At 46.3% G+C, this 14,775-nt stretch overlaps 1 protein-coding gene across 1 annotated transcript in view; it reads right to left on the reverse strand.

Annotated features, from left to right (window-relative positions):
* Positions 1 to 839: 839 nt before the first annotated feature.
* The window catches only part of NDUFS4 (NADH:ubiquinone oxidoreductase subunit S4), a 299,270-nt gene continuing 285,334 nt past the window's right edge, over positions 840 to 14,775 (reverse strand). The window contains exons 4-5 of the mRNA XM_063962020.1: positions 2,516 to 2,589; positions 840 to 1,058 (exon numbers count right to left, since the gene is read on the reverse strand). Of these exons, the coding sequence (XP_063818090.1) occupies positions 955 to 1,058; positions 2,516 to 2,589 (178 nt within the window). The 3' untranslated portion in view covers positions 840 to 954. The remainder of the gene's footprint in view (positions 1,059 to 2,515; positions 2,590 to 14,775) is intronic.

Here is a 14,775-nt window from a genome sequence, read left to right on the forward strand (position 1 = left end):
GTGGGTCCATTTTAAGAGTTCCTTATCTACGCCAAAGTGTGACAAAGAAATGTTATATACCGTACTAGTAATGACCTGGCATCTTTCCTCACTCCTGCATTTTAGTAACTGCAACATGACATTAAGGGTAATATTTACTAATGTGCATTTTTTTTAGTGGTGTTGCCCATAGCTATTGTCTTCTAGAAGGTGCTAGATCAACGCTAAGTGCAATCAGATTGGTTGCCATGGACTAAAAACCTACATGTTAGTAAATATACCCGTACACTCTCACAATGAATCTTGGGGTGGTCTTAACAAGCAATCAAATATTTCAGCGCCAGTCCTCACCTGCCCCCAAACATAGCATACAGTCAGAGAAATACATAACACTCACAGAAAACTCTTACTTCTATTACTCCTGTATTGCTAGTAAGGAGTGCATTATCTCATATATTGGACAATAGAGTAGCGGATTTATAGACATTCTTCATTTCTTTAAGTGATTTGGGAGTAGAACATCCCTGGAAAATGAACCTGGACCAGGGTGACAATGAACACAATAAAAGCATATTGCTATTGACTGTAAAGAGGGAGGAAGGAAACATAAGAGGACCCACTGCTGAGTACAGGAGGTAGAACAAAGCAAGAATGTCTCTTGATGGATTACTGGACGTCTATGAAAATACTGTCACATTACTGAATGCTGCAGCTGATTTGGACTCTATCTATTACCGGACTTGGCGTTCAACAGTTTCCTAGAGCTATGAACTCCCTAAATCGCCTCTATATATAGATAAATTTATCAAAGGCTCAATATGAAACATCAAAAACATTTTAAATAGACACCACAAGATGTGTTTGTAGTTTAAAGGTCATATTTATTAGGAGATTAAGAGTTGTATTATACTTGTTCTATAAATACAGGACAGCTGACTTAGCTCATAGTCAGACTTACGGATGGCCAATAACAATTCATTTTGTGGATACCCTCGTCCGCTTGTTCCAAGAAAAGTTTGCTCCATAAGACTTGGACTTTAGTTTTGGAATCCTCCTCTCATCAAGCTCATAACTCCATCCTATAAAAAAAATTAAATATACTGTAGTTTGAGTATATGTAAACAGAGGGAGAGCATAAGCTAAACATAGAAAACGTGCAGTATGTTACTTTTCTGAAAATAAACTGCTGGTTACATTAGTTCACATGCAGCTGAAATTAACAATTTGTATAATGAATATGTAAACATTCACGCTGCCTGGAGAGAATGAATATAACTGCAGCAAACAGATAGTTGTATGATGACTTTAATCCACTAAGAGCAACAGTTACAGAGAAGCAGCAACACAAGATTGACAGGATGGCTTTTCAAGGGCCCATATACAGATGGGTCCACGGTTATCTTGGCTAGTTTGCTGCGCCTAGGCACAACATGGTTTATTAACATAAACCCTTCATCTATTGTTCTCAGCTGCAATACAATACAGAGAACATTACAGCAGGGGATTAAGTCATTACAGCAGGGGATTAAGTCCGACTGCCCAGTCTCAGTTAATCCTATTAAAGGTCAAGATAAACATGGACCCATCTGTATATGATCAGGAAGGTTTTTTGCTAAATATTACATATAAATTGCCAGCTTTAGTAGGTGTCTCAGGTGCAGAAACTGGAAATGTATCACATAATCCTCGCTCTTGGAGCAAGACTACTGGAGAAACAGGTTTCAAGGCTTATTCCATACACATCATAAATGGATAATTAATCTGAGACATGTTCTTGCCTTAAAGAAAAACCGGGAAAGCAGATAAAAAACAACCTTGCCTCCCAAAAAAGTGATACTAAAAAAACCATTTGATAACTGTTAAACAAAGTAGCAATAAAATACCGAACCACTTCCATTGTCAGCTTCAGAAACTACGTATTTAATGCAGAACCATTTTCATCTTATTATGTGTGTTAGAGGAAGATTACCTGCAGTGTCTGGTTCTTTCTTTAATGCAAGAGTAGGGCCACTGCAGTGTGTCAATCATTTAGAAGTTACTTACTAAATACTGCTACATCTCCTTCAAAGACCATCTCACATTGCTAGTTAGGCTTGGAGGGAGACATATACAGGTACTACTGCTTTAGAATACATTGCTGCCAACATGGCAAACCAAGTATCCCTCGAATGATGTAATAATAGTAGCTAAGCTAACTTTATAGTAGCTAAAACTTTATGACGGGTAATTTACATGCTATGCCCGATGCTCCTCTTCTACCACAGCTCACCCAATCAGATGGAACGTAGGCAGAAACATAGGAGCATAGAAACAGTGATTGGACGGTGCCCTAAACCAGAGGCTCTCAATTGCAGTCCTCAAGTCCCCTCAACGGTCCAGGTTTTAGGTATATCCATGGCTCAGCACAAATGGTTAAATCACATTGACTGAAGTGCTAATTAAGTCACCTGTGAACAAGCATGGCTATACTTGGGGTGACTTGAGGACCGCATTTGAGAAGCTCTGCCCTAAACTAAGGTTCACTGATGTCACTTACCATTTTTTTCAGCAAAGGCAACTGCATCTTCCTTAGAAGTGAAGGCCAGAACCATATTAGATAAAGGATCGGCACTACAGTAGACAAGATAAATCAATTAGGAAAATAGTTTGTAAGACATGATTTTTGTTATTCAGTAAGATGTACATGGGCAGGTATGGATCATCATATCTACATGAAAAAGGTCTACAGTCAATATGTTGACATCTAATGGTTGAAAGGGTAAAAAAGGTCGACACATTTAAAAAAAATATTTGTGTCGTTATCACCATCAAAGCACATGGAACCCCAATTAGTGTGCCGCTTTGCTCGCCATGCGTCGGGCAAGGTTGCTATTCCCAATATTCGTCTACGTGGATTATAAAGTATGAAAAAATTGATTAAAATGCTACCCCCCCAAAAAAAAAGCTGTGTCGACCATGTGTGTGTCGATCGTTTACACATCGACCTACTGACCATTAGTGGTCAACCTATATCCTAAATCTTAGCAATTAGATCTGTTTCCATTCTGTTGCATATTTAGGTGATAAATCAGATGGTTAGGTTTGATTGGTACTCAGACTATATTGGGTCACAGCAGGTAGAATCACTCGACTACAAAACTTACAGGGCCATGTAGCAGCAGCATGCTGCATTGCAGCAAAGATGAGTACAGTATCTTTGTATGTAATAGGGTCCGAATTTGCCGGAAGTGCAGGATGCCAAGATCGGCCGGCATCCCGCACCTCCGGCAAACTTGGATCCAATTACATATGCCCCATAATGTTACTGCTTAAATGCACAGCTATAATAATTGTGTGCAAGGGATGAAGGAAAAGCTACGGTGGATCGATAAAGGCATAGGCAAGTGGTGGAACTTTAATATGGCATATTGATATAAAAAAGTAGTTCAATTTCCCACCCAGGCAGATCTAGTTGCCCTTTCTATGGGTGGCTGTGGATGAGATCTAGACTGGATCAGAAGCCGCCCAGTAAATGGAGTTAGTGGCTCAGTGGTCCTCAAACTGTGTGCCGTGGCACCCTGGGGTGACTCAGGCTGGTGGTCCAGGACCAATTCAAACTATTTATTGTCAATGTAATCGGCACAACCAGTGCTTGTGGCTGCCAGTCATAAAATATGTGGCCAAACAGAAGCAACTCTTGTTCCTCACCACATAACTGACCCTAAGGATGACATATAAACATAATTTACTTAATTTAATATTTTTATTGCTAAATTTCTCAATAAGAAACTTTTGGCCTAGGGGGTGCCATGAAAAAATAGGATTTTAATACCTACCGGTAAATCCTTTTCTCTTAGTTTGTAGAGGATGCTGGGGACTCCGTAAGGACCATGGGGTATAGACGGGATCCGCAGGAGACATGGGCACACTATAAGACTTTGAATGGGTGTGAACTGGCTCCTCCCTCTATGCCCCTCCTCCAGACCTCAGTTAGAAAACTGTGCCCAGGGAGACGGACATTTCTAGGAAAGAATTTATTGTTTAAACATGGTGAGAGTGTCATACCAGCTCACACCACGAACATACCGCAGAACGTGGCATTCAATAGAACACCAGCCAACGGCATGAAAAAATACACAGCCACTTGCTGATAAAATATGTAACACAACCTGTGTGTCAACCCAATCAATAATAAGATACTGCATGCCATGGCATGAACGTCGTCAGCAACAGCCTGACAGAAAAGAAACACCACAAGAGTGGAACCATAACCAATACCTGCAGACACAGTACGCACTGGGACGGGCGCCCAGCATCCTCTACGGACTAAGAGAAAAGGATTTACCAGTAGGTATTAAAATCCTATTTTCTCTTACGTCCTAGAGGATGCTGGGGACTCCAAAAGGACCATGGGGTCTATACCAAAGCTCCAGACCGGGCGGGAGAGTGCGGGCGACTCTGCAGCACCGATTGAGCAAACATGAGGTCCCCATCAGCCAGGGTATCAAACTTGTAGAGCTTAGCAAAAGTGTTTGAACCCGACCAAGTAGCCGCTCGGCAAAGGTGAACCGCCGAGACTCCTCGGGCATCCGCCCAAGAAGAGCCCATCTTCCTAGTAGAATGGGTCTCCACCAACTTCGGTAACGGCAAACCAGCCATAAAACGAGCACGCCGAATCGTATCACAGATCCAGTGTGTAACAGACTGCATAGACGTAGGCGCCCCAATCATGCTGGGAGCATACCGGACAAACAGAGGCTCTGTTTCCCCAATCTGAGCCAAATTGGTGACAAAGATTCAAAGCCCTGACTACATCGAGAGACTTTGAATCAGCCAATGCCTAAGTAACCACAGGCATCAAAATAGGCTGGTTTCTGCGAAACACAGAAACCACTTTTGGCAGAACTATTATCCAAGTTATCAATTCCGCTGTATCCACATGGAAGATCAAACAGGGGCTCTTGTGAGACAAAGCTGCTACTTCCGACACCCGCCTCACGGACGCCAAGGCCAATAGCATGACCACTTTCCAAGAGAGAAATTTTAAGACAACCTTTCATAAAGGTTCCAATCAGTGTGACACAAGAAAATGCAACACCACGTCAAGGTCCCACGGTGCCAATGGGGGCACAAATGGAGGTTTGCATGAGCAGTACTCCTTTCACGAAAGTCCGAACTTCCAAGGTGGCCAATTGCTTTTTTTTTTTTTTAAAGAAAATTTAGAAGGCCAAACTGCACTGAAATGGAGCCTAACTTTAGGCCTGCATCCACACCTGCTTGCAAAGAATGGAGAAGAACGACCCAGCTGAAAGTCTTCCATAGGAGCCTTCTTGGATTCACACCAAGACACATATTTACGCCAAAAACGGTGGTAAGGCTTTGCCGTTACTTCTTTTCTAGCCTGAAGAAGTGTGGAAATTACTTCACTGGGAATACCCTTTCGGGCCAGAATATGGCGCTCAACCGCCACGCCGCGGTAAGTCTTGATACACACCCGGATCTTGCTGTAACAGTTCCTCACATAGAGGAAGCGGCCAGGGATCTTCTATGAGTAAATCTTGAAGATCTGGATACCAAGCCCTCCTTGGCTAGTCCGGAACAATGAGGATCGCCTGAACCTTTGTTCTTCTTACGTTTATCACCTTCAGAAAGAGTGAAAGTGGAGGGGACACATAAACCGACTGAAAACACCCAAGGTGTCACAAGGGCGTCCACTGCTATAGCTTGAGTATCCCTTGACCTGGAACAATATCCCTGAGGTCTCTCGTTGAGGCGAGACGCCAACATGTCCAATTGAGGCACACCTCAAAGACTTGTCAATTCTGTGAAAACTTCTCGATGACGACTGTATTTCTCCTGGATGGAGATCGCGTCTGCAGCTGAAATCTATTTCTCCGTCGTTCACCTCCGGAACGAAGACTGCAATATAGCGTTTACCAGTCTTTCCACCCAGCGGAAAACCTTTGCGGCTTCTGCCATTGCGGCTTTGCTCCTAGTTCCGCCCTAGCGGCTCACTTACGCCACTGCTGTCAAGTCGTCCGACAGAAGCAAGAAGGCAGATCACGAAGAATATGTTCGTCGAAAATAGCTCTTAATTCAAGAAAGCTTATTGCAGACAAGCTTCCCATCTTGACCTTTTCCTCTGGAAATACTTCCCTTGGAAGGACTGCTCCCCAGCCTCGGAGATCTGCATGCATGGACACCAGGATCTAATCCTGGATCCCGAACCTTCGTTCCTCTAGGAGGTGAGAACTGAGCAGACACCTCAGGAGCGATATTCCTGGCCATTAGGATTATCCGGTGCATGTGCAGGTGAGACCCGGACCACATTTTCAACTGGTCCCGTGAAAACCACCCTGGCATTTGAACTGCACACCGAAAAGGCCTCTTAGGCCGCACCCATCTTCTTCATCAACGGAACACATTGATGGATTGTCACTGCAACTCTGATCCGACTCCGGATCCTCAGACCTCTTTCCACAGGAAAACACAGAACCTCAACCGTTCAGTATCTACTCTGATACCCATCTCCGACATTTGCATCGTTGGGAACAGCAGACAATCCCTGTGTTGGAGAACAGTCAGAGGGAAACAAAGATTTGCACCACTTGTTTCTTGACCTCGCCTTAATCAGGAGAGTGTCTCAGTACAGAATAACAATGGCTCTTACTATTGAAAGAATACCATCCTACTGCCATCACTCCGGTGAAATGGCAAAGACAATCCTGGATATCAACCCAGGTAAGCTGAATGCGGAGAAAAACGCAATTAAACCCTTTTCTACCTTCATGTTTTTTTTTTTTTTTAAACAGAGACAGCAGGACAATGTCCTTAACGTGACGCAACTCTGGTATGGCATCGCGTACTACCTCCCCTTCCAGAGGGGAATCGGTAAGATCTATTTGAAAAATCAGTGAGGGGAATCATCTGTAAACTCCAGTATGTCCCCCTATGGATTCTATTATTAACTCACAGGCCCAAGTCCATTCCCGGAATGCCTGAAGAGTATTAGACGAGTTCCCACCGGTGTGGGCTCCAGCCAGATAGACCCAGCGACATGCAGTGGTTGTGGTAGACACAGAAAACGACATACGCTTCTGCGAACCTAACAAGGCTGCAGAACTCTTACCTTTTCACCTTCCACTATCTGCACAGAAAGGGAATAATAAGAATTTACTTACCGATAATTCTATTTCTCATAGTCCGTAGTGGATGCTGGGACTCCGTCAGGACCATGGGGAATAGCGGGCTCCGCAGGAGACAGGGCACATCTAAATAAAGCTTTTAGGATCACATGGTGCGTACTGGCTCCTCCCCCTATGACCCTCCTCCAAGCCTCAGTTAGGTACTGTGCCCGGACGAGCGTACACAATAAGGAAGGATCTTGAATCCCGGGTAAGACTCATACCAGCCACACCAATCACACCGTACAACTTGTGATCTGAACCCAGTTAACAGTATGATAACAAAAAACGAAGTAGCCTCTGAAAAGATGGCTCACAACAATAGTAATAACCCGATCTTTGTAACAATAACTATGTACAAGTATTGCAGACAATCCGCACTTGGGATGGGCGCCCAGCATCCACTACGGACTATGAGAAATAGAATTATCGGTAAGTAAATTCTTATTTTCTCTAACGTCCTAGTGGATGCTGGGACTCCGTCAGGACCATGGGGATTATACCAAAGCTCCCAAACGGGCGGGAGAGTGCGGATGACTCTGCAGCACCGAATGAGAGAACTCCAGGTCCTCCTTAGCCAGAGTATCAAATTTGTAAAATTTTACAAACGTGTTCTCCCCTGACCACGTAGCTGCTCGGCAAAGTTGTAATGCCGAGACCCCTCGGGCAGCCGCCCAAGATGAGCCCACTTTCCTTGTGGAGTGGGCCTTTACAGATTTAGGCTGTGGCAGGCCTGCCACAGAATGTGCAAGTTGGATTGTGCTACAGATCCAACGTGCAATCGTCTGTTTAGACGCAGGAGCACCCATCTTGTTGGGTGCATACAATATAAACAACGAGTCAGATTTTCTGACTCCAGCTGTCCTTGAAATATATATTTTTAATGCTCTGACAACGTCCAGTAACTTGGAGTCCTCCAAGTCGCTAGTAGCCGCAGGCACCACAATAGGCTGGTTCAAGTGAAAAGCCGAAACCACCTTAGGGAGAAAATGAGGACGTGTCCGCAGTTCTGCCCTGTCCGAATGGAAAATCAGATATGGGCTTTTGTATGATAAAGCCGCCAACTCTGAAACTCTCCTGGCTGAAGCCAGGGCCAATAGCATGGTTACCTTCCATGTAAGGTATTTTAAATCTACCGATTTTAGAGGCTCAAACCAATGAGATTTGAGAAAATTCAAAACTACGTTCAAATCCCACGGTGCCACTGGAGGCACTATTGGGGGTTGTATATGTAGTACACCTTTGACAAAAGTTTGTACTTCAGGCACTGATGCCAATTCCTTCTGGAAGAAGATTGATAAGGCCGAAATTTGAACTTTAATGGACCCCAATTTTAGGCCCATAGACAATCCTGCTTGCAGGAAATGTAAGAATCGACCCAATTGAAATTCTTCCGTTGGAGCCTTCTTGGCCTCACACCACGCAACATATTTCCGCCAAATGCGGTGATAATGTTGTACAGTCACTTCCTTCCTAGCCTTAATCAAGGTAGGAATAACTTCCTCTGGAATGCCCTTTTCTTTTAGAATCCGGCGTTCAACCGCCATGCCGTCAAACGCAGACGCGGTAAGTCTTGGAACATACAAGGTCCCTGCTGAAGCAGATCCCTTCTTAGAGGTAGAAGCCACGGATCCTCCGTGAGCATCTCTTGAAGTTCCGGATACCAAGTTCTTCTTGGCCAGTCCGGAGCCACCAGTATTGTTCTTACTCCACTTTTCCGTATAATTCTCAGTACCTTTGGTATGAGAGGCAGAGGAGGGAACACATACACTGACTGGACCACCCACGGTGTTACCAGAGCGTCCACAGCTATTGCCTGAGGGTCTCTTGACCTGGCGCAATATCTGTCCAATTTTTTGTTGAGGCGAGACGCCATCATGTCCACCTTTGGTTTTTCCCAACGGTTCACAATCATGTGGAAGACTTCTGGATGAAGTCCCCACTCTCCCGGGTGAAGGTCGTGTCTGCTGAGGAAGTCTGCTTCCCAGTTGTCCACTCCCGGGATGAACACTGCTGACAGTGCTATGACATGATTCTCCGCCCAGCGCAGAATCCTTGCAGCTTCTGTCATTGCTCTTCTGCTTCTCGTGCCGCCTTGTCGGTTTACGTGGGCGACTGCCGTGATGTTGTCCGACTGGATCAACACCGGCTGACCCTGAAGCAGCGATTTTGCCAGGCTTAGAGCATTGTAGATCGCTCTTAGCTCCAGTATATTTATGTGAAGGGACGTCTCCAGGTTTGACCACACGCCCTGGAAGTTTCTTCCCTGTGTGACTGCTCCCCAGCCTCGTAGGCTGGCATCCGTAGTCACCAGGACCCAGTCCTGTATGCCGAATCTGCGGCCCTCTAACAGATGGGCACTCTGCAACCACCACAGGAGAGACAACCTTGTTCTTGGTGACAGTGTTATCCGCTGATGCATGTGCAGATGCGATCCGGACCATTTGTCCAGCAGATCCCACTGAAATGTCCGTGCATGGAATCTGCCGAATGGAATCGCTTCGTAAGAAGCCACCATCTTTCCCAGGACTCTTGTGCATTGATGTACTGACACAGTTCCTGGTTTTAGGAGGTTCCTGACAAGTTCGGATAACTCCCTTGCTTTCTCCTCCGGGAGAAACACCTTTTTCTGAACCGTGTCCAGAATCATTCCCAGGAACAGCAGACGAGTTGTCGGGGTCAATTGAGATTTTGGAAGATTCAGAATCCACCCGTGTTGCTGAAGCACTACCTGGGTTAGTGCTACACCGACTTCCAGCTGTTCTCTGGACTTTGCCCTTATCAGGAGATCGTCCAAGTAAGGGATAATTAATACGCCTTTTCTTCGTAGAAGAACCATCATTTCGGTCATTACCTTGGTAAAGACCCGAGGGGCCGTGGACAAACCAAACGGCAGCGTTTGAAACTGATAATGACAGTCTTGTATCACGAACCTGAGATACCCTTGGTGTGAGGGGTAAATTGGGACATGCAGATAAGCATCTTTTATGTCCAGGGACACCATGAAGTCCCCTTCTTCCAGATTCGCTATCACTGCTCTGAGTGACTCCATCTTGAACTTGAATTTCTGTATGTACAGGTTCAAGGATTTCAGGTTTAGAATAGGTCTTACCGAACCGTCCGGCTTCGGTACCACAAATAGTGTGGAATAATACCCCTTTCCCTGTTGTAGGAGGGGTACCTTGACTATCACCTGCTGAGAATACAGCTTGTGAATGGCTTCCAAAACCGACGTCCTTTCTGAGGGAGACGTTGGTAAAGCAGACTTTAGGAACCGGCGAGGGGGAGACCTTTCGAACTCCAACATGTAACCCTGAGATATTATCTGCAGGATCCACGGGTCCACTTGTGAGCGAGCCCACTGATTGCTGAAAATCTTGAGTCGACCCCCCACCGCTCCTGAGTCCGCTTGTAAAGCCCCAGCGTCATGCTGATGGCTTTGTAGAACCCGGGGCGGGCTTCTGGTCCTGGGCAGGGGCTGCTTGCTGCCCTCTCTTACCCTTTCCTCTGCCTCGCGGCAGATAAGACTGTCCTTTTGGTCGCTTGTTTTTATAGGAGCGAAAGGACTGCGGCTGAAAAGACGGTGTCTTTTTCTGTTGGGAGGGGGTCTGAGGTAAAAAAGTGGATTTGCCGGCAGTTGCCGTGGCCACCAGGTCCGAAAGACCGACCCCAAATAATTCCTCTCCTTGATATGGCAATACTTCCATATGCCTTTTGGAATCCGCATCACCTGACCACTGTCGCGTCCATAAACTTCTTCTGGCAGATATGGACATCGCGCTTACTCTTGATGCTAGAGTACAAATATCCCTCTGAGCATCTCGCATATAAAGAAAAGCATCCTTTAATTGCTCTAGAGTCAATAAAATACTGTCCCTATCCAGGGTATCAATATTTTCAGTCAGAGAATCCAACCACACTACCCCAGCACTGCACATCCAGGCTGAGGCTACTGCCGGTCGCAGTATAACACCAGTATGTGTGTATATACTCTTCAGTGTAGTTTCCAGCCTCCTATCTGCTGGATCCTTGAGGACGGCCGTATCAGGAGACGGCAACGTCACTTGCTTTGATAAACGTGTGAGCGCCTTATCCACCCTAGGGGGTGTTTCCCAGCGCGCCCTAACCTCTGGTGGGAAAGGGTATAATGCCAATAACTTCTTGGAAATTAGCAGTTTTCTATCTGGGTTAACCCACGCTTCGTCACACACGTCATTCAATTCCTCTGATTCTGGAAAAGCTACAGGTAGTTTTTTCACCCCCCACATAATACCCCTTTTTGAGGTACCAGCAGTATCAGAGATCTGCAAAGCCTCCTTCATTGCCGTGATCATATAACGTGTGGCCCTATTGGAAAATACGTTTGTTTCTTCACCGTCGACACTAGATTCATCTGTGTCGGTACCCGTGTCGACTGACTGAGGTAAGGGACGTTTTACAGCCCCTGACGGTGTCTGAGACGCCTGAGCCGGTACTAACTGGTTTTCCGGCCGTCTCATTTCGTCAACTGACTTTTGTAATGTGCTAACATTATCACGTAATTCCATAACTAAAGCCATCCATTCCGGTGTCGACTCCCTAGGGGGTGACATCACCATTACCGGCAATTGCTCTGCCTCCACACCAACATCGTCCTCATACATGTCGACACACACGTACCGACACACAGCAGCCACACAGGGAATGCTCTAATCGAAGACAGGACCCTCTTAGCCCTTTGGGGAGACAGAGGGAGAGTTTGCCAGCACACACCAAAAGCGCTATAAATGTATATAAACAACCCTAGGTGTTGTTTTTGATATAAGCGCTTTTAATATATCAATATCGCCAAATTATGCCCCCCTTCTCTTTGTTACCCTGTTTCTGTAGTGCAGTGCAGGGGAGAGTCCTGGGAGCCTTCCTCACCAGCGGAGCTGAGCAGGAAAATGGCGCTGAGTGCTGAGGAGAATAAGCTCCGCCCCTTTTTCGGCGGGCTTTTCTCCCGGGTTTTAAGAAAACTGGCCTGGGTTAAATACATACATATAGCCTTAATGGCTATATGTGATGTATTTATTTTGCCACTAAAGGTATTTAATATTGCTGCCCAGGGCGCCCCCAGCAGCGCCCTGCACCCTCCGTGACTGAATCAGTGAGACGTGTAGCAACAATGGCGCACAGCTGCAGTGCTGTGCGCTACCTTCATGAAGACTGAGGAGTCTTCTGCCGCCTGCTTTCCGGACCTCCGTCTTCAGCGTCTGTAAGGGGGATCGGCGGCGCGGCTCCGGGACGAACCCCAGGAGGACCTGTGTTCCGACTCCCTCTGGAGCTAAGTGTCCAGTAGCCTAAGACTCCAATCCATCCTGCACGCAGGTGAGTTGGAAATCTCTCCCCTAAGTCCCTCGATGCAGTGATCCTGTTGCCAGCAGGATTCACTGAGATTTAAACCTAAAAAAACTTTTTTTTCTAAGCAGCTCTTTAGGAGAGCCACCTAGATTGCACCCTTCTCGGACGGGCACAAAAACCTAACTGAGGCTTGGAGGAGGGTCATAGGGGGAGGAGCCAGTACGCACCATGTGATCCTAAAAGCTTTATTTAGATGTGCCCTGTCTCCTGCGGAGCCCGCTATTCCCCATGGTCCTGACGGAGTCCCAGCATCCACTAGGACGTTAGAGAAAATAAGATTTTAAACCTACCAGTAAATCTTTTTCTCATAGTCCGTAGAGGATGCCGGGACTACGTAAGGACCATGGGGATAGACGGGCTCTGCAGGAGACATGGGCACTTTAAGAAAGACTTTGGATCTGGGTGTGCACTGGCTCCTCCCTCTATGCCCCTCCTCCAGACCTCAGTTAGAGAAACTGTGCCCAGAGGAGACGGACAGTACGAGGAAAGGATTTTTGTTAATCCAAGGGCAAGATTCATATCAGCCACACCAATCACACCGTATAACTTGTGATATACTACCCAGTTAACAGTATGAAAACAACATAGCATCAGTCCAAGACCGATGAAAACTATAACATAACCCTTATGTAAGCAAAACTATATACAAGTCTTGCAGAAGAAGTCCGCACTTGAGACGGGCGCCCAGCATCCTCTACTGACTACGAGAAAAAGATTTACCGGTAGGTTAAAAATCTTATTTTCTCTAACGTCCTAGAGGATGCTGGGACTCCGTAAGGACCATGGGGATTATACCAAAGCTCCCAAACGGGCGGGAGAGTGCGGGTGACTCTGCAGCACCGATTGAGCAAACAGGAGGTCCTCCTCAGCCAGGGTATCAAACCTATAGAACTTTGCAAAGGTGTTTGACCCCTACCAAGTAGCAGCTCGGCACAGCTGTAGTGCAGAGACCCCTCGGGCAGCCACCCAAGATGAGCCCACCTTCCTAGTGGAATGGGCCTAAACCGATTTTGGTAACGGCAATCCTGCCGTAGAATGCGCCTGCTGAATCGTGTTACAGATCCAGCGAGCAATAGTCTGCTTTGAAGCAGGGCCGCCAACCTTGTTGGCTGCATACAGGACAAACAGTGCTTCTATTTTTCTGATTCTAGCCGTTTTGGCCACGTCAATTTTCAAAGCCCTGACCACATCAAGGGACTCGGAATCCTCCCAAGTCACGTGTAGCCACAGGCACGACAATAGGTTGGTTCATATGAAAAGATGAGACCACCTTAGGTAGGAATTGAGGACGGGTCCGCAATTCCGCTCTGTCCATATGGAAAACCAGATAGGGGCTTTTATGTGATAAAGCCGCTAATTCCGAAACTCGCTTAGCCGAAGCCAAGGCTAACAACATGACCACCTTCCAAGTGAGATATTTCAACTCCACTGTTCTAAGTGGTTCAAACCAATGTGACTTAAGGAAACTTAACACCACGTTAAGGTCCCAAGGCGCCACCGGAGGTACAAAAGGAGGCTGAATATGCAGTACTCCCTTCACAAAAGTCTGTACTTCAGGTAGAGAGGCCAATTCCTTTTGAAAGAAAATGGATAAGGCCGAAATCTGAACTTTAATGGAGCCTAATTTTAGGCCCAAATTCACTCCAGTTTGTACGAAGTGAAGAAAACGGCCTAGATGGAATTCTTCCATAGGAGCATTCCTGGCCTCCCACCAAGAAACATATTTTCGCCATATTCGGTGATAATGTTTAGATGTCACGTCCTTCCTAGCTATTATTAGCGTAGGAATGACCTCATCCGGAATACCTTTTTCCGCTAGGATCCGGCGTTCAACCGCCATGCCGTCAAACGCAGCTGCGGTAAGTCTTGGAACAGACAGGGACCCTGTTGCAACAGGTCCTGTCTTAGAGGAAGAAGCCACGGATCTTCTGTGAGCATTTCCTGCAGATCCGGATACCAGGCCCTTCGTGGCCAATCCGGAACAATGATTATAGTTCTCACTCCTTTTTTTCTTATTATTCTCAACACCTTGGGTATGAGAGGAAGAGGAGGGAATACATAGACCGACTGGAACACCCACGGTGTCACTAGGGCGTCCACAGCTACCGCCTGAGGATCTCTTGACCTGGCGCAACACCTTTGTAGCTTTTTGTTGAGACGGGACGCCATCATGTCTATTTGGGGCAGACCCCACCGATTTGCAATGTGTGCGAAGACTTCCTGATGAAGTCCCCACTCTCCCGGATGCAGG

Source organism: Pseudophryne corroboree, chromosome 1, assembly GCF_028390025.1.
Source record: "Pseudophryne corroboree isolate aPseCor3 chromosome 1, aPseCor3.hap2, whole genome shotgun sequence".
Taxonomy (NCBI): Eukaryota; Metazoa; Chordata; class Amphibia; order Anura; family Myobatrachidae; genus Pseudophryne; species Pseudophryne corroboree.